Source organism: Etheostoma cragini, chromosome 2, assembly GCF_013103735.1.
Source record: "Etheostoma cragini isolate CJK2018 chromosome 2, CSU_Ecrag_1.0, whole genome shotgun sequence".
Lineage (NCBI taxonomy): Eukaryota > Metazoa > Chordata > Actinopteri > Perciformes > Percidae > Etheostoma > Etheostoma cragini.
Genome location: NC_048408.1, coordinates 19,038,860 through 19,059,086, shown reverse-complemented (window position 1 = coordinate 19,059,086; position 20,227 = coordinate 19,038,860). Strand labels below are relative to the sequence as shown.

At 39.5% G+C, this 20,227-nt stretch overlaps 1 protein-coding gene and 1 long non-coding RNA gene across 4 annotated transcripts in view; one reads left to right on the top strand and one right to left on the bottom strand.

Annotated features, from left to right (window-relative positions):
* Positions 1-695: 695 nt before the first annotated feature.
* pik3r5 (phosphoinositide-3-kinase, regulatory subunit 5) overlaps positions 696-20,227 on the bottom strand; it is a 24,112-nt gene continuing 4,580 nt past the window's right edge. For 2 of the 3 annotated variants that reach the window (XM_034857389.1, XM_034857392.1), the window contains 17 exons: positions 14,285-14,400; positions 11,042-11,157; positions 10,831-10,899; positions 9,384-9,522; positions 8,070-8,139; positions 7,265-7,439; positions 6,858-7,026; positions 6,670-6,738; positions 5,616-6,508; positions 5,327-5,452; positions 4,936-5,067; positions 4,654-4,747; positions 4,079-4,155; positions 3,391-3,484; positions 3,200-3,282; positions 2,046-2,161; positions 696-1,680 (listed from right to left, as the gene is read on the bottom strand). In XM_034857389.1, the coding sequence (XP_034713280.1) occupies positions 1,530-1,680; positions 2,046-2,161; positions 3,200-3,282; positions 3,391-3,484; positions 4,079-4,155; positions 4,654-4,747; positions 4,936-5,067; positions 5,327-5,452; positions 5,616-6,508; positions 6,670-6,738; positions 6,858-7,026; positions 7,265-7,439; positions 8,070-8,139; positions 9,384-9,522; positions 10,831-10,899; positions 11,042-11,157; positions 14,285-14,384 (2,673 nt within the window). In that variant the 5' untranslated portion in view covers positions 14,385-14,400 and the 3' untranslated portion in view covers positions 696-1,529. The remainder of the gene's footprint in view (positions 1,681-2,045; positions 2,162-3,199; positions 3,283-3,390; positions 3,485-4,078; positions 4,156-4,653; positions 4,748-4,935; positions 5,068-5,326; positions 5,453-5,615; positions 6,509-6,669; positions 6,739-6,857; positions 7,027-7,264; positions 7,440-8,069; positions 8,140-9,383; positions 9,523-10,830; positions 10,900-11,041; positions 11,158-14,284; positions 14,401-20,227) is intronic. The other variant, XM_034857393.1, reaches the window with a different exon arrangement.
* The window catches only part of LOC117935410, a 15,358-nt gene continuing 2,163 nt past the window's right edge, over positions 7,033-20,227 (top strand). The window contains exons 1-2 of the long non-coding RNA XR_004654755.1: positions 7,033-7,172; positions 10,000-10,003. This is a non-coding gene — a long non-coding RNA (uncharacterized LOC117935410). The remainder of the gene's footprint in view (positions 7,173-9,999; positions 10,004-20,227) is intronic.

Sequence of the window (20,227 nt, the reverse complement as noted above, 5' to 3'; positions counted from 1 at the left end):
TGGTTTTAAAGTAGCAGTGCATCATATTTTATAAGTTGATCACATATCTTCTATTGACTTTACATGAAATGTAAGCTGTCAGATAAATGGACTGGAGTGAAAAGTAAAAAGTAATATAGTAGTGATCTGCACAATTACAAGTTGGTAATATAGAAAGGCAACACATCTTCAAATGAAGGCAAATATCAAGATGAAAATGAATCTACAGTTGAAGACACACATTTTATTGAAGATTTAATTTTAGATGTTTCCATTGCATTGATGGTACACGTACAGCTTGAAATAGGTGTTTGCAATATTTCCATCATAAATGGCATGTAGGCATATACCTGAACAAAGAAGTACCTAATATATTAATCTAATGGTCAAGTGCTTTAATTTCATGTACGATATGTATGTGCAGTACTATTTCAGTCGGTCAGATGAGCAGGGTATTATCCCTATCCCCAAAACAATTATATAGAAATGTCATAGTTTACGGTATGCAAAGTACAATGAATCAGTTACATTTCATAAAGGTTTTTTTAGCACCACAATCTCAAATTTATATTTTACATATGTGCCCTTGATGAAATAAAGGTTAGCAAGAGCTGAAATATGGTCTATACATAAATTCCTTACAGATATTACAAAGTAAGATAAGTATCGCCAAGTCTGGGCAGTTGAGAGTGTACTGAACTTCAACTGAAGTCAGGTGGAATGTCAACAGAGCCCCCTGCTGGTCATATCTATTACTGCAGCCAAAACAGTGACTTCATTGTGACTCCTTAGGAGAAATGTTATCACTAAAAGTCCATGTATCACAGACATAAAACATGATGGTGTAACATTATAGTCATAGTACAAAACAATATTTTACAAACATAATATTTACATATTGTTTAAGTCCATAGTGTCCATTGTCAAATATAGTCCCAGAAGCATCCCCAATTGAGGAATTACACATTACAGTCTGGTCTTCAGGTGTAAAATATCCCCCTGGTCCTCCATGACCAAGTCAGTTGATCAAAACAAAAGTTCTCAAAACAGTGATTCCAAGATGAGGTCTGCATTTTAACATTCCATCTCTTGGAAGGACCCAGGCTTTTTCCACCATATTGGGTGTTATCTCACCTGCGGGCCTGTACTGTAGATTTACCCTGTTTGACCAAATTACATTCTAATGTTACTGTGGGTAAGGTAACTTCTCTTTCAGCAGGAAAGAGGAACTGAAATCTCTGGAATGAAACTTGAACAGTTTCCTTAACAACAGCAAATAATTTTTGTTGTTTTGTATCTCTAGTCTACCTTTGTTTCTCAGGTTCTTTGGTATGTATTTGTGTGATCACAGATGGTCTGCTGTTTCCTGATTATCCCTTCTGTGCAAGTCCTCCAGTTACCAACAGATGCACCCCACTGCCAACTGAGGCCACCATCAAAATTGTATGCCATGTGCACTTTGATTCTGCAAATAGTGTCCGTTATTCAGAGCATAAATAAGTGCACAGAATATTTTCTTTTCAAACCATCCACACCACTGGTCAGCAGTCTCAAGGAAGAGCCCCACTAAAAGTGACAATGGGCAGGCAGAGGAGGGAGCAGAAGGTGGGGTTAAGAGGTTGGATTTGGGCTGAGGTCGGGGATTTTCTTAGCCTCCAGTCAGTGGAGCTGTCAGGTTTATAGCACACTGATATGTCACATCTATATGGGAGAGAGGGAGACACACGGGTTAGATAAATAACAACACTTGAGTTGTGAGTCATGTTGTGGGTGGAGGGTTGTAAAACGGACAATAAATGACAATCATCCAACAACAGACAAACAAAGGGTTAACAAGGGGCAAGTAACACGAGGGGTGGTGAACAGGTGAAAGACATCAGACAACCACAACGGTGGGAAACCAAAAGACAAGAAGTTAAACAAGACAACACATAAGACAACAGAGAGACTCACAAAATAAAACACGAAATGGAAAACCTTATACAGGGACTTGACAGTGTGTGTGTGTGTGTGTGTGTGTGTGTGTGTGTGTGTGTGTGTGTGTCTGTGTGTGTGTGTGTCCACACCTGGTGACACTCTGCATTATTTTTTTCTCATCCTGGTCCAGACATACAGCAAAGGTTGTGTTACCAGCACCGCTGACCTGAACCTTGTCCACCTTCACCTCTGTCATGCTCAGCTGCTACAAAAGGAAAGAACAGAGCGAAACTAAATGCATTGTACCAAATGGAAGACATTTTGTGAAAGAATACAATTTTTTTTTAGATCCTAATAAACTGTGTTGATATATTTGCATGCATAATATTGCTATTGCAGGTTGTCAGAGTTTTTTGTTTTTGAAGCACTTCCTATTGTCCCTGAGTTGTAAAGAGAGCCTTCAGTTAAAAATCAATCATTTAAATAGGTCTACATTCTGCTGAGCTGTGTTTTGACTGTTGCAAATCAAAGCTTCAAATCTAAACGAGGTTAAAGGTGCCCTGCCACACATATGTAATTACTTTGTGGTAATGTCTGAAGTTCCACTATGTAACATTTTTGCGGAAAAAATGCCTTGGTTACCTTGTCTCAAGCCATTCTAGCATGGTATGGAAAGCCCGCAAGAAGACTCAGCTCAATTTGTGCCAATTCTCATTAATACACAACAAGCTAAGTTGCTTGACTGTGATTGGCAGCAGCTAGCAAATGAGAGCTTGGCTATAAGCCTCCTTTTCCCAGCGCAACTGGGCAAGCTCATGAATAGTAATGAGCTCAGGCAACATGACATCAAACTGACCAGCATTTGTAATTGTAATTTTGTAATTAAATTTGTGATTTCTGTACTTATTTCTTTTCAGTGGCTAGAGCTGAGAGAGGAGGTAGCAGTTCATTTACATTCACAACATAACAAACACGTATGGACCTAACGTGTTTAAAAAAAAATGCAAGTAAAAACGGTTTTGTGTGGCAGATAGATGTTGAGCAAACAATAGTACTGACAAAACACACAGAAAAGCAAAACAGACATGAGTCGGGCCTGTGTTGTCTTTTTGGTCCATCAAGCTGTGGGATTGAAAAACTTTGTTCACAGTAAACGTGCCATGAGTTTGAGATGCTGTCAAGAATTGACTGAGATCTTTATCTTTAAATAGAGAATGTGGTGCAGAGTTGTTTGTGAAAGTGTGCTGTTGCAGCGCTTTTCTAACCACAAACCTACAACAGGCTGATCTATCATCTAGCTCACCTGGTTGTAACCCTTCTTGCTTTTACAGTTCTGTCTCTTCAGGACCTCAGTCATTGTGAGCTGCAGGCACTCCATCTTTGAGTCTGTCAGAGATTGATTAAGTTACATTATGAGTACACTTAAACATCTGGCAGTAGCCTAATTGTTATGTAATGTTGAATCTACATGTAGCTAACATGTTAGTAGTGTACCTAGTTCCTCAGGATTCTTGCATGCTTTGGTTAAGTTTACTGACGTACAGACTTTGCTTTCTCTCTTCCACTGGCTTCTTCCACTAATTACCACCTGAATGGGAGGAGAAAGGAGAAGTAAAAGAAGGCGTGCTTTTATTAATCCCGCAATGGGGAAATTCACATTTCTCACTCTGATTGGTACAGTTATTACACACATTACATACAGGCCTGAAAATACACACACGTGCAGGAGGATAAGACGATTGCTGTTTTGGAATACACACTCTTGAAATACACCTCAAAGAATATAACTACTGCCTGACTACAACTGGAATTTTGAACAATGTTTTAAACTGAGGAAATTTATCTAATGAAAGATAAGGAACAAATGATGAAAAACATCGTTAATGTGGGACATCACGTTTCCCACTCTCTAATGCTTCATACCACAAGTCCCCACAGAGTCTTGGTCAGGACAGTGCACGTGCTCATGGCTGTTTAGCATACTTGTATTTTGTCACAAAATTTGGATGAGTCATTTCCTGTGGTTGGAGAAGTGACCATAACTGAAACCAGTTAAAGAAGGCTAAACATAGAGAACCTGCACTGTCTCCAAAAGAGTAATGGTATGTTTTTTCTACTTTTCTTGCAAAATGCAGCTTCAAAACATGCATTTTGTTAGGAAATAAAATAATCCCTATCTTACCTTGTTGTACAATACCTCCAACGTTAGAGGCACTGCTTCTCGGTCACCGTCAATGCCAAACCGCTTACTGGCAGCACCTATGTAAAGAGAGAAAAAAAACACACACACACACACACACACACACACACACACATCAGTGATCTATACCATTTAAAATGAATTCTATAATGCCGTTAAAAATGACCACACACATTCAGATTTAGTGAAGCAACATGAACACTGGATATTAGCTTTGCAATGACAAAAACTGGAGAGTTTCAGTAAAGAACATTGTGTCATGGAATAAAGTAATTTCACAGCAACTACCAGTCTTGATGCATAAAGAGCGTTCCCGGAATTCTTAAAGGGAAATAAAAAATCAGAAGTGCAAGTGGTGGCGACAAGTGAAATAAAAAAATGTGGAAGTAGACTGAATCATGGTAAAAAAATGACAGATGTTCCGCTATCATAAATGTAGTCTAGTATCATAAAAACCGATGATGGGTTTCATTGCATTAAAAATGTGGAGGATTTTACTTAATGCAACATGGCTGCTAAGATATACTGTATGTGTGGGTGTTGTGTGTCACACTCACCCATGGCCTTTATTGCTCGTGTTCCCGCGGTGTGACCCAACTCTAGGGAGTGGACGAACACCTCAGTCTTCTTCTCTCCACAAGCTAATGTCAACTGAAAAACCAAAGATCCTTCATCAATCACTGAGTTTGGAAGAGACCCAGAGGGTGTCAGGGTGCTATTATGTCCACAAGGAAGCCAAGGTCTGGCCAACAGGGCTTACAGTAAGCATTTTTAAAAGAGGGCCCCTGGCACGGATGGTTATACTGTATTGTTGCTGTGTGTGTCAAAGTGTGACTGACCTCGGCCTGATAGAGTTGGATCAGAGCTGGCCGTGCAGCATAGCGACAGTAGTACAGGACCAAGTCAGCCAGGATGGGCAGACGGTGCTCATATGAACTATCATACGACTCTGACTCCGTCTTTGAGGTTTGCTGCTGAGCAATACAAAACTATTTATTACTTAATACGATTATACACTGTGATCATTTATGTACAGTAAGTATAGGCTAAACAAAACATTTGACATTTTTGAAAGGTCTTCATGCTCCAAGCTTTATCTATCTTCATGATATCAATTTTCTGGTATACATTTGGGCTGAGTAATAGACTACACATAAGATCGGTCATGTTCTTAGTTGGACAAACGTGAGGTTTAGTTGTAGTTATGTAAAAGTAAAAGTCCAGTTGTACCTGACAGACGACGTTGGCAGGCAAGTTAAGCAGGCTAAGAGTGTTTCTTTCATACCAAGGATCCAACATACCAAGGAGATGGGCAATGTCGTTAGTGCTGTCCCCTGTGCCCATGAGGTGAAAATCCTGCTTCAGCAAAAGCAACAATTACAACAGTGAAATTCTCGTATCTGTCTTTCTTTACTCTGTACTGTACAACTCATCTCTTTGACAGCTTAGCACATATGATGTTATAAACAAAACCTTGTCTTCAATGCATGACATTTGGTTGGAGTGCGGTTCTACTCACATTAGACAAGGACACTCCTTTTGGAGTTCCACATTGAACCACAGGATTAGGGGACCTCAGACTCCCAGGCCCTGATGCTGAGTTCCTCTTCACAGGCACAAAGAAGAACTGAAGCTTGAAGGCCCTGGTGAGACGTGGACATGCACTCTCTTTCCTCTTCAGGCTATTGTATGCTCGGGCTACCTTCCCTGCTACCTGATCAGCACCAAACACCACCACTCTCAGCGTAGTGTTCATACTGTCCTCATCACTGCTGAGAATGGGCCTCCTTCGGAAGCACACGTGTCTGAGAGTTTGAATTTGTGGCTGGAGGAAGGGCTCAGTATAGCGTAACTTGACTTGCTGTGGTAGAGAGTTGGAGCGCTTCTCTCGCACCACAACAAGGTCTTTTGATTCTGTGTTTCCTAAGCTTTTGGCCCGGTATAGGGACCGAGGGCTCTTGGGTTTGATGAAGAGCCGGTAAAAGTGCTGGCTGAGCCGAGCCGAAGCTTTGTTCATAGACTTTGGCGAACATTTTTCCGCAATAGGAGAGGAACAGATGTCATCTGAATCTTCAAAGTAGTCACTATCACCACCCGAAGTGATAGAGAAGAGGGACGGAGCGTAGGACTCTGAAGTGACGGACAAGGTGGAGAACATGGAGTCTTTGGAGGCAGTGGACAGGGAGGAGATGGTAGAAAAGGTGGAGGCACGATGATTATTGCTGCAGCCATTAGGTATAATAGACATTGAAGGCAATCCATGTTCCTCTTCTTCTTTGTAATCTTCTTCCACCTCTTCTTCTCCATCAATCTCTTCTTCATCATCATCAATGTCTTCCTCCTCTTCCTCCTCAGCCTGCCTATCAGTGACCTGGTCATCAGGCTCGTGTTCCAAAAGAGTGTTCAGGACATCTGCAGGGATCAAAATACACCAATATCAATCACATTCAGCAAAACATTAGGAATGGATTTGCCGGGGCTGAAAGAAGTAGGGAAAACTGAATCTCCATCAGTTTAAAACAGAAAGATAATTTCGGTGTATGTATCAATAAAGTATCAGCAGAATACTTTACCAAAGTTATCTTTTTCCCAGTGAAACATGTAACACTTGGCTGTAGGCAAGGGAAGAGTTTGTAGCATTCCTGAAAGGGACATCAGAAAGAAAGAGGAAAAAATAACTATCAGAGCAATATCCACTTGAAGATTATGATGTAATACACAGTGTGTATATCCTCCAGTTTAATAAAACCTGCCCTCTTACCATCAGACTTCCTCCCATTGGATGCTGGGATTTCCATGCTCATCCTGAGTTGCTCAAGTCCCTGGATTACATGACTGCGGCCCTTCAGAGGGTCACTCATGGCAGCGGCCGTCTCTAAAACATCACTTACCACTGAGAAGATCTCCCCCAATTCAGTCACACTTTTTGCCTGCAAAAGACATTTGTGATATGGTATGGTATAGGGTCACATTGCTAAATTGTTATGCTGTCTAATTCTTTAAAAATTCACACACTCACTAATGGTTTGCATTAGCTTCTTTAAAAATGTGTTAGACACAGTAGATGTAGTGCTACGTATTTCAAAATGTATACTCAAAATAAAATTTAATTTAGTTTGAGAACTATTGACGGATTGTTGTCCATAGTACAGAGCTCTGAGCACATACCTGCAGGGCTCTATGGATGCTATGTAGAGGGTACTTGGTGCCTAGTGTGGACTGGAAGGCATGTTTGATCAGGGTGATGTAAGTCTCTTCCTGCGAGTGCTGAATGCAACTGAGCTGCTCAGCCACTAAGAGAAACTCAGCGGGCACTTCACAAGGGTTCATCAGCAGCACAGTCCTGCAAGCAGCACACAGATGATGTCACTGTAATGTACGCAAACTCACATGGTAGATGATGCAAACAGCATGCAATGGTGGTGCTGTGTGATGGTGGGGTCCAGTGAGTGGGTTGGTGGAAGGAGAGGGGGATAAAAAGGGACTTTCCAGGACAGGAAGTGCTAAACACCTAAATGCTATAATTGAGTTAACATATAGACACTGAGGGTTGTTTCTTTTTCTCAAAGGTATAATGTCAGATCAGATAAAGTTACTTTGAACCCCTGGCATGTGTCGAAAAAAAAAGCTAGTTTTAACAAGAAAGCAGAAGGTACAAAGGAAAAGTATAGTCTGAACTGGACCTAAAATAAATTGTCATGAACACACCGCTAACAAAGATGAGGCTGTGTGAACAAGTTGTGTGTGTGCACTTATTATACACATTTGCATACGCATATATATAAACATCCAAATGCACCAGCCATTGTTAAACATGGATGCCCTGGCTGAGTCACAGAAGAACTATGAGAAACAAGAGCTTTTCATTCTATTATAGATCCTAAATTGTGTAAACACAGAGTACATGCAGTGTATTGTATTGTTCTATTACCATCTGTAGAGAGTACAATTTGTTTTAATTGAGTGAACTTACATGGTCTTGGAGCACTGGCTGGGGGTGTTAAGGAGCTGTTCTTCTCTTACCATTCTCTGAAAGGAAATCCCTGTAAGAAAAAATAACAAAAACTAATGTTATTTTTCTAATCTATGTGTTCTGTTCTATTAGTATGCGTGTGCGTCCTATGCGGTGTGTTTAATATGTGCTGCTTTCTTTTTGCTTTAAAATGTGTTTGAGGCTGCAGCCGCTGTGGAGTTAATAGGCCTATTGTCCAAAGGCTATATTTTTGTGTTGTTTGCTTAGGTGATGTTTTATTCTGCTGTTGATTCTGAAGTGTTGGTTTATTCTATTTATCTGGCTTCATTTTGCTTGTTGCAGTCGGTGTCCATAGCTCTTTTATTTAAGTTGTTTATGTTTAATTTAGTTGTTTTGACCTCTTTTCTGCTTACTTTTTTAATCATCTTTGCTGATAAAGGTGGTTGTGTACAGGCTGCAAAGTGTAATCTTTAGCAACTGAATTTATATGCATTTAATGCAATTTATGCTGTAGCTTAAAGATGTATCATATATCAGCACATTTTAATCCAACCTATACTTTCTACTTTTTATCATAGTACAATCTTCCACACAATCTTGTATTTTTACTTAAGAAAAAGATTCTTTAAGGTTGTAGTCGGCCTACAGGTACAACATTTTTATACTATAACTTACAAATATCTGGTACGAAGTGGTAAGACAGTCACTAAAAATGTTTAAAAACAATGGATTCACAATGTATCCATTGTAATCATGTAACCCTTTATATACTCAAATTTAAGTTATGCAAAGTTATGCAATTACAAAATTAAGCATATAATACCTTTAACACTAATATTAAACCAAAAGCCACACAGGATTTCATTCAACTGTGTTTACTGTATATATCTGAGTGATTACAGTGGAAAAACAAAACAATTTAACATTCAGTTCATTCAAATGTTTTCATTCAGTCTGTTGCTGTGTTTCTAGCACTTTCTTGTGTATTTTAATGTACTGTAGGTGTTCACATTTGTCTTCTGCTTTTTTTGTATTGTAAATGCACTAGCTGCATCCGCTTTCAAACGATTGATGAAGAAGTGCCCAATTTAACCTGAAGCCTTATCATTTTCCTGTATCGCTGCTCTTGATAGTGTTGTTTAAGGAAGCAGCGTCCTCTATTGTCATCCTTAATGCATTTCTTTGAATTGTCACTAGGGGGAGGGAGATCAACAGGGTTGAAACAGTATGCATTGTAGACACTTACTGTAGACTAGTAGAGAAATAGAGACACGCACGTGCAGAGTGGCCCAAAATGAACCCATCTATGCTTACCTGGGGCTTTGATCTCCAGCTGTAGAGTCGAGAGAAGGCTTCTACACACACTGCAATAAGGCTCAGGCCAGGTGAGGAAACAGCGAAACACCTTAATAGCTTCCTCAAGCAGCTCTGGGTCGGGAGGACAGTATGGCGTCTGCAACCAAAGCACAAGTCATGTATTTTTGTGGGGTTCTGTTAAGGAGCAACAAGACCTGTTTGAGGCTTCATGGGTCATTGTTTCGCATAAAGGGGTTATTTCTCATGAGCATTCAATTATGTTGCATGTATCTGGAGTACTGTACGGGTACAGTATGTATGATCAGAGTTCAAAACACCTTTGACAAAACACTATTGTAGATTACAGCTGCAACTATGCTCATTGGCGATCAATCTATAAAATGTTCTTTATGCAATTTTTTGAATTATTTTAGTGTCAGCAATAATAACACATGGGAGTTACGTTGCTCCAACATTGTTCATTTGAAAATGACAGAGAAAAGTAGCATCTCTGAGAATAACTTAATGGGCTAGTCATTGCTGCATTTGTGTGGATCACTTTGGTCTTTTGAAAAGAATTGCTTCACAGCAACAGACGTAATAACATGCCAAATGTTCTGTATAAACGGCTCAGACATGTAATACAACCTGTTGATCCGATGGATTACACCCATGTAGTACAATAACTGGCCTTTATGAATTTATAAGAGATTTAACAATGTAAGAACATGTGATATGCTTATCTGATATGTTTCTTGTTATTATTCAATATCACATGACTGCTTGATTTTATTATTATATCATCAACTAAAATATGTCATATTCTGTACATTATAAGGTAGTTAACTAAGTTTAGTGAAATAATGTGATGTTTTATCATTAGCAACTCTTTTATTTTATTACAGGCTTTATGACAAACAACCCAAGGGACATTTGTTGTGTCATTACAAAACCTCACAGCTGTAACAATATCAATTGCTACACAACTCTAACTGAACTCTGGGGTGCTCGCTTCCTACTAAAAAAGAAACGACTATTGAGACAATTGCAAGACGTATGTTGTAATGTAATGTAATTAGAGTAAAAAAGTACATGTATAAAATTATGTCAACTTATTAAAGCAATCAAACTATGATGGCTGTGAAAGTTTCTGGCTTATACTGGCTTCTGTCTAACCAGTAATACATCAGTGGATCAGATTTCAAATGACAAGATTACTGGGCCACTTGTGAAAGCAGCCTGACTGCGAAATAGAAGCATTGTTTATGAAACAAATAGTTCTTGTCAAGCCAGTGAGTGTTTTGTGCGTCAGTGTTTTGGTCAAAGTGTCACCTCCAACAACATCATAGTGGTTTAAATTGAGGAACTAACTAACCTCCTGAGAGTGTTCTTAAACATGTGAAACACACACTAAGAGGTGAAGGAAAGTTAAAGGTTTTGATAACACCTGGATGAGGATTAGTACCTGAAGCAATGTAGAGGAGAACATGATAGCGAGGGGAGCCACCAGCTCATACTGACATTGATCCTGAACCTGAACTCACACACATTGAGACAGACAGAAAGAGAGAAGTGATTTGGGTATGCATTCAGTAATGACAGTTCTGTCAACAGTGCCACATTATTAAACAACCTTTTCTGTGGGCAATATGCCCTCTTTGACTTTAACCTCTCACCTCTTTGGTCTTCCTGATGATCTGTTGTAAGAGTATGAGGAAGTTTTCAGGGTCCCTTTTCACCAGCTCCTCCAGGCTCCAGCGGTTCATTGACTGACCTGCTGAGCACATCAGCACTGAAAGACATCAGCACATGTTGATTCATGTTAGTGCACAAATTTAACATGTAAAGACAGATTCATGTGAAACATACCTCACCAACACAATTTTGCTCCAACCCACAAAAGAAAATCTCTTATTTAACTGTAACCTCTCAAACCCTGGGTTCACCCATAAGATCTTTCAAAAATAAAGCTCTGTGGAGCAATGCTGTGCCGAATACCTGTGTTGATTGGTCACTAATGGGTTAAATACAATAAAGAATGACTTTGGCACTATCAAAATGAATTAAAAGTGTACACAGTGTACAGAGGCTATTACACTATATGTATGTTGTCAGGGTTACAGCAGACTTGTTGGAGACAGAGTCCATTAGTCAGGATAGTCAATAACAATTAAATAAAATAAAATAAATGTTTACTCTTTATTGATCCCCTATAGGGAAATGACAATTGGCAAAGGCAGAACAATAAACACTGCTGGTTTGTCAAACAGAGCCAACAGGCACCAACTAGTGATGCCGGGTCAGTTTTACTTACACTCAGTTGCTGACAAGTGCAGAGGGAGTCTGCAGCTATATCTGTATATGGCCAGCAGTGAAACAACATACAACATGCTATTACTGCTAAATGTGGTTGGTGTATATCATGTCTGCAGTAAAACTATACAAGAATGGTCAGTGCAGCAGTGTATTGGTAGTTTTTCATTTTACAAGTAAACCCCACTGTGTTTGTGCTTTTTACCATGCAAGCAAAAATGCATTCTTATGAGACAGGAGATCATAACGTGTTGAGTTAGTTTTTTAGTTAACCAGGTACAAATGTCAATGTGATGTAATGTAATGTAATTTTATTTATACAGGGACAGTGCACAATTGAACATTAACCTTGTATAAAAACAAGACACACATACATTGCACCAGGTTGTAGCACAATTGTTATTTTCTGGCTGTCACACTCGGGCAGGTAAGTACAAACATTATTAGTTAATTAAAATCTCTTTTTCAAAAAATGTTTGGGTAAGAAAGCCCCATAGAACCTTGCACTGCCTTGAATTAACCATGGGCACCAGTAAACATTTCCTACAATTTTAAATCCCTCTGTACATTGCACCATGTGGGAGAGGCACTGTAGAAGCAACATTTGTAAGACATTTTAAGGGTTCATTTTGGTTTCCGAAGATGTATTTGTATGAGGTATTCAGGAGGAACCAGCCCAAGATGAAATTCCTGAATCAAAGTCAGCCAGTGGGTTTGCCTATGCACATGCAGCAATGGCCACTCAGTTGTAGCATCCAATGCACAATGGTATGCAAGCTTCTCCCAGTTTTGGTATAGATTTATCACATAGGGCACCTGTGTAGTACTTCTAGTAGATATACAGAGGTTTCATCCTTGACGCAGCGGCCGCAAGTTTAACTATGACCTGTGGCCCTTTGCTGCACATCGTTTTCTCCCCTCTCCCCTTTGATGTCTTCAGCTGTCCTCTACAAATAAAAGGCCTAAAATGCCCCAAAACAATCAGTTATATAAAGTGTGTTTTTTTTGTTCTGACAACATCCCACTAGATACTTAAACTTCAGACATATTTTTGGGATGGAGAAGTGTTGAGCTCTGAGTTTTCTATTACAGTGTGAAATGGAAACGAGATAAAACAATAGGAGCAAGCTGTGCATACAGTATCTACACCAATCTAAGTTGTAACACACTCACAAAAACAACTGAAAGCTTGTCAACTGGTCAGTTACTCTCTACAGATCTCTACACCCAGGAGTTCCATCTGTGGAGGTCAGAGGTGCATTTGTATCATGATTAACTGGAGAGCTTGACGGGTTTATTTTAAAAAGATGCCAGCACTGGAAATAGCTGCAAATTTTAAATGATCCTGTTGAGATGTAAATTTGAATATGTACAAATGAATGTAATCACATTTATAGACAACATACTGTGCAACAGAAGATGGAGTCATGTAATAAATTAAGAGAATGAAACATAAACAAACTCCATCTTATAGTGTGTCTTAAATGTTCACAATCTGAGGGTATAAAACTTGTTTCTGTAAGTGTGTGTCACTATATTTGACACTGATTGACATGTGGGAGGCTGTCGATTTAATCTTCTACCCTGTTTTTAAACACTGTGCCACAGGTACTCATGCCCCATAATGCCTTACTCACAAACTGCGGTCTGTGCCACCACTTCCTCCCAGCTGTCTATTCACACAACTTCCTTCAACACCCGCTAACGCGTTCCCCTGATGATCTGACAGCAACAGTGTCACTAACAACAAGCTCAGACACCCAGTCAGTTTCTGTGACATGCAGCCCTTGTGCCTTCTGTTCAAAACAGCACTATAAACAGCACCCGCTACATCACATTGAAATGTGTGTACTGTACTGTGTGTACGTGGACTTCTGAGAAAATGTGTTTTCTTATACCTTCCTAGAAACAGAAGGTTACATGTGTGACCCACGCAAAAGCTACCAGAGCTTAAGCAGAACTGCTTGAATGTTATGATTGACTCTAGATTAGCATGTCAGCCAAAAGAAATGAACAAAAACATTTATACATGATTTTACCCTCATTTCACTAAGGCTCATATGAGGGTGCAAACTAAAGAGGTGCCCCTCTTAATAATACATGAGCTCCCTTGAAAACAGGATTTGTGTCATTTTGGGTGGATCCGTCTACTATGCTTTTGCCGTGCATTTCTACTTTCTGGTTCTTTAAAATCCTACATCATGCACAACATTAAGCTAGTGTTGATGATTTATAAGTATGATTAATGCATGACTCAAGAGGCGGCACAATATCAAAAACATCACTAACTTTAATTCAAAGACCAGAGAAAAAGTTTCTTAAGTTGTGTTGGTGGTTGGATGTGTTCATTAGCTGATTGTGTTTTTATTGATTATATTTCAGAAGTGCTGACATAAAGCAACATAGCCTACATCCTTGTGGCTGTTAACGTTTCTTTGCAACTCCCCCACATTTTAACATATATTGTCACAACATGAAACAAAGTAAGAAATGTAACAATAACAAGCTTCTGTATTAAGTTCTAATTTCTAAAATGTGAGATTTTAACTGAAAAGTTAGATAATAATTCCCACAGAAATTCATATTCATATTCATCATAGTCTTACCATTCCAGTGGTGTGCTGCTGTGGGACTTTGTCTCAACCCGTCCAGACATCTGTCCAGAGCATGCTGGATCCTGTCCTCTGTGCATGAGGTGTGCTGCATCTTCACTGCTCAGGTTCTGTACAGGGATGGGAGACAAACCTGCTATTAAGATTCAAAATGTGATGCATTAACATTCAGGTATCCTTTGGAATATTACCTTCAAATTTCATTGTATGCGTGCATGCTGTTCACACACACACACACACACATGCACACAAACGTGCCTCTCTCTTTTCATTAACAGTATGTGTTATCATATCTGTTTTGCATGAAGGCGGGTCATGCGGAAAAGTAGGAAAATTTGTAGAAGAAGATACACAAACCATAAAGGCATATTTCTAAGGGGAAGGAAAAACAGACACAAGGGTTTGCTTGTATTGCTCCTTTTGTTGCCATAGTTCCTAAAATGTGACACATGATTCTGCCTCAAATCAGACAGTTTTATGAAAAGTCTTAAAAAGATGTTGAGAAGAGCCATATTACCTATCATAATCTGAGGTATATTTAAAATGTGAAATCATACAACAACAAACAACATTTAGCTCCAGCTCCATGTCAGTTATGTCTTTCCTAGTCTGGATCAACGCGCTACCAGATGTTCCTCACCTTCTGCTCACTGTGTTGCCATTCTCAAACTCTGTTCCCTTTGTGAAACAACAACAAACTTCAACCTAGCAAGCTTCACGCTGAAAATGGCAAGTTTTGAAGAAAATATGGGGACAACTGGTATGTTTTTTGATTTGAACAAAATACACACAGCAATACACTGGTAAGAACACATTCCTTTTAACGTCTCCCGTCTATTTAAATAGCTCACGTTACTGTTTTATCACTTAATATTCTATGTGGTGTTTACTTTTGCGGGGTGCAAATATTCCACCAAAAGAAGTTCCTTCCCGAAACTATTTTGCAGAGCCACCGTCGCTGTGTTTGTAACTTAGCGCCGCCAAAGATGATTGGGACTGATTAAAAGAAATGCAAACAACCCAAAGCTTTTTTTTCTCCTATCCTGGAATGTATGTGCGGTAGAGCCAGACCACAGCGCTGTGCCTTCCAGATGCTGCCGCAAACAATACACAGTTTTACAAACAGGAGTCTTTTTGAAACTCTTGTCACACAGATGTTGAGTAATTAGTGTAAAAAACATAATAGACTATCACTAACAGCAAGATTTAAGCAAACCAAAACAAGCCCACAATTTCCCCTTATGACTTTTATAAAAGGGTAAAAGAGAAAAAGCACCTAGTGATTTCAGATTTTAAATCAGTCCCACGCTACATAGATTTGTGAAACAAGGCTGCAGATCAAAGAGATGTCGTGAAAACAGACAAATGTAAAATTCCAGTATGACCACAGCATTACACAGTACATCGTCTTCACCATTGACTCACAAGGGTGTGCTGAACGTTCCTTTTATAACTTTCAGTTTATCAGTTGATTTGGCTCTTTCTCATCCAACACCTGAGGACCACCCAGGGGTTGCAACTTGTTTCAGTTCTGTAATGAACACATCTCATCAGAAGCAATACGCATAACAATATACAAGGAACGTCAACTTAGTTACCTAGAAGAAGTCAAGTGACAGATTTTCTTTCAGGGTAGATAAACAACATTCAGGGTGGAGGTGTTTAATGACACAGTTTGAAAACTGCAACCCCAACCAACTAAAATCAAAAGTCAACCCAGACTTCTACCCAAACCAAGGAAGATCTTTTAGTAAAACGTAAGCTCAAATTGTACAGTTACCACTTCTTCACTGGCAACTACAACATTGCAAGACTTTAGAATTCCCCTGAAAAATGCCCAGTTGTTTTGTAGGAGGACAGGTGCACCCAGACACAACAAAACACAAATTCACCACTGCAGTGGTCAATTCACTTTGCATGCACAGTATGTTGCTGGGAAATGGAAACCCTGTCTTGCCAATCTTTACGAGGTTTGGTGAAGTTGGCAATACATGTCTTTGTTTATAACACAAATAGTGTTAGGTGTAGGAAGATGACACAATTTGGTTAAATCTGGTCGGTTGAAAGACTATATAGCCAAACCTGTCTTTTACATCTTTCAGTTCAGAAACATTTGAGTAAATGGGATACATTTAAAAAAAGAAATACAATAAATTTTGGCTATGAACGCACACAATAATCAGACACTGCACCTATTTGTGAAATTAATTTTGAGCTAGAACATGATTATCAATGTGACACTGTGTTAGATTTGTTTGTGTTTTAGAAAAATACTGGAATTAAAGATAGTGTAACATGTAATGAATGTTCCATGAAATGTGATCAGAAGACCACATGGTTGTTGGTTATGCATCATGGTCATATTTTTAAAGCTTACCTCATGTTAGAGTTTTGATTACAGTGTATATGTGAGTACTGTGAAACCTCCAAATTTAAGAAGCAGAACAACTATACTTCCCTAAAGAAGCTTTTTAAAGACGTGCTGTTTTTGAGTTTGAGCAGCTTTGCACTTTTGTGTTTTTGATAAATAAACAGTTTTTATTAAGGCTACAATAATAATAGTAATAATTTCTTGAAAACTAAATGATTTTGATTATATTAATCAGAGCTAAATGTACAAACATAATTCATGAGCTTTTTCTAATGATGGAAGAAGCTCAGAAATAAGCAATGACATCAAAAACTGTTTTTGCCTGAAGATTACATGTTCTCAAAATTTCCCCAGTGTGACAAATTCCCCATTTCACATGAAAGCTAAAATTAAGTGAAAGCTGCCAAACGAATCGTGTTAATAAATGACTCATTTGACCTTACATACCCACTCACCTAATAACTACCTGACACATACACATACATGCAGACAAACACTGTCCACATAAAAGCAACAGTTTGACACTTTGGAAAAATATACTTATTTGCCTCATTCCATTAGCCTGACGTCGTCATACTCAGATTCTATTCAGGAAATGACACTGCTCCATCGGGCTGGGATTATGGGGCTTGTTTTAACCATAGACAGTTAAATAAATGGACCAACAGATCCCATTGTTCTGGACGGAGCCCAGTGAATGATATTAGAAGCACTTTTCCGGTGATGGCTGAGCGTTACTGCATGGCCTCCAACACAACATTAGTAATTAAACCCAAACAGCCACTGGAAGTCCAAACTGCGAGATTCTTCTGACAATAAATGATTTGTCGACTATGCGACGGTAAGTCACGTGGTTAAGACGCAATCGATTGCCTATTTTCATAAAAACGTCTGCTACGCAGCGATAACGTGAGGTACAAGGTAATGGAGCCTTTTCTACATTGTTGTGTTTCTTTAGAAATAAACAACGGACAAATAAAGTCTTGAAACGCTTCAGATGTAAAGTTATTCACTGTCAAAGTGGCGCCAAAATGAATGGCAGTCAACATGCAGGTGATGGTTTCGTAGCTTTAAAACGGCACCATGGGAGCTATGTTTAGAGAGGAGAGGCTCACCCCCTTGGTTTCAACAGAACCAGGAAAGAAAATGCCTCTACAACCAATCAGAGCAACAAAGTATGTGACGTATGTTGAGCGACGTATAGTTGTCAACAGAACTCAACTGCTAGCTACCGCTGATGTTAGCTACAGGCCAATAGCCCCGGCAGTTTGGATAACGCTAATGAAGTAACATTCAAGTTGCAGGTTTTAAAGCATACATTCATCCCTCGCTTGTATCATAATATAATACTATGGATGTTTTAATAGAACACATCAGCAATTGCAACCATAAGCTGTATCCATTATTAGAGCTACAGGACCTTGGGAGAACAGTCATATGAGCATTCGCGGTGCAGGGCGACATGGGCGGGTGCAGTTCTGCGGGTCTGCGTTCTCTTATAGCTACACACACGGTTTGCTTGCGTTCATCATTACATCATTACGTTACTGTTGATCATCTGTCCATCATCAAATAAGGCCGTCCTAACAGTTCTTGTTCGAGCATAGTTGCTCCACAACGGATCAAGTCCAGACCAAAGTTACCAACCTCAAATGTTGTGGGCAGGCTATGTTCGGCTGACATCCAGGCTAACTTTCCATGGGTCAGATAAAAGGCTGGAAATCTCTCTCATACCTGTCCGTTAAATTAGCTCAATTTAGCATAAAGAATGGAAACAGGAAGAAACAGCTGGCCTGGTTCTCGTCCTTTCCAGGCGTTATGCTAATCTAGTTAAGCCAGCTGCTGATATCGAGTGGTATCAATCTTCCAATCTAATGATCATCAAAAAAGTGTACTTCCCAGAATGTCAAACTATTCATTTAAAGTCATGCAACCTCATAAGTCAACATGAAAACACAAACAACAAACAACAGTGTTGAAACGTTAGAGGTTACACAAAACCTTTGTCCAAATAGTCACATAGTCATGCTTATGCAGTACACACATACACTGCACAAATTTATGACCTACCGACCTCATCAATACCCCCGGTGGAGGGGTAGGGCAGGAAGCTAATGCAAACGCAAGTTCAAAAGGGCAAAGGAATGAAGCCCAGTCGTCCCCCACCATTTAACTGCTTTTCCTATAGTTACCATTCAACAACAATACCAAAAGCTCAAGAGGTAAACACATCCATGTAGCCCTTTTTCTTACCGGCCTGTCCTCCCCATTGAGGTATTGTGTCTAAAAGTTGTCCCAAGTGGCACTGAGCTGAGGTATAGGGCCGAGCGTGTTGGACGCTTGTGCTAAAGGCTCCGGCCATTGTCAGGGTTGACTGACAATAGCTGGCTGGATGAGAGCCCAGTTGGAGTGGAAGGAACTAATAAGTCAGAGCCGTGATGACTCCTGCATCCAGGATAGGGTTCAATGGAGACGTGTAAAGGTAATAAAAGAGGTGAATACCTTAGATGAGGTGGCATTATACAGTGAAAGTGTTGTTGGGAGGTTTATCTCTAGTAACACTAGGCATCAAGTTACTGTTTTAGTCTTCATTTTACAGCCTTATTGCACAGAATGGTACAGTGATATTTTATTCTCAAAGAAACGTTAGACACAAATGAGATTCTATATATTGAGTCTTTAGGGAATTAACAATCATTTACAGTAAAGTTAGCTATGGATCATTTTTCATAGGACAATTACGTTCATTAAAGCCGGAGTGGCTGACAGGTCCTTTCTTAACACAGATACACTATAACAAGCATCAAAATACAGGAAAATATAATGTAATTCACTAACTACACAAGATGTTTTAGTCAGTTTCCTGTGATAAAACATCACACCAAAGGAACATGTCATTATGTTACTGTGTGCAATGCTACAATATACAATGCTTGGGATTTTAACAGAGAATTTTAATCCCAACTGTCAACATAGTCATCATGGTTGTTTACATAGAGTTGCTAGTCATGTTGCTAAATGCATGAGCCTGTAGTGTTTCATAAGAGGATGTAAGCAGCACATCCTTAAGTGTAAATAAGGTCACTTCCACTTTTTAATGGGTTGCAACTTGCAACAGCCAGACAATAACAAGCAGTGCTGTGCTGTGGAAGAACAGCTAGATTTACACTGGATTAACCAATTCCTTCTGAGATAGAGCATCTCTTCTTTGCTGTCTCTTTATGCTTTCTCCTATTTATCAGCCTCCCTCTCTTGTCTAACGTTACCAGTATCAACATTTCCCAGATAAACGAGCAGTGGCAGCCCTGCACCTCCACCTGTGTCTCTCTATCTCTTTCTCTTACTGTCCTCTTTTTCCCACTCCCTCCATGTCGTAGCAGGCTGCTTCCAATTTCTCCCACTGATCCCGTTACCAAATGCTTCCTAACAGGAAGATAGCTTCCCTGCTAAGCTGAGGAAGCAGGTGCCTCCCTATTGTTGTGGTGTGATCAGACTCTTAGACATACTCCCACAGACCAGGGAGGAGAACTTGTGTGTGTGTGTGTGTGTGTGTGTGTGTGTGTGTG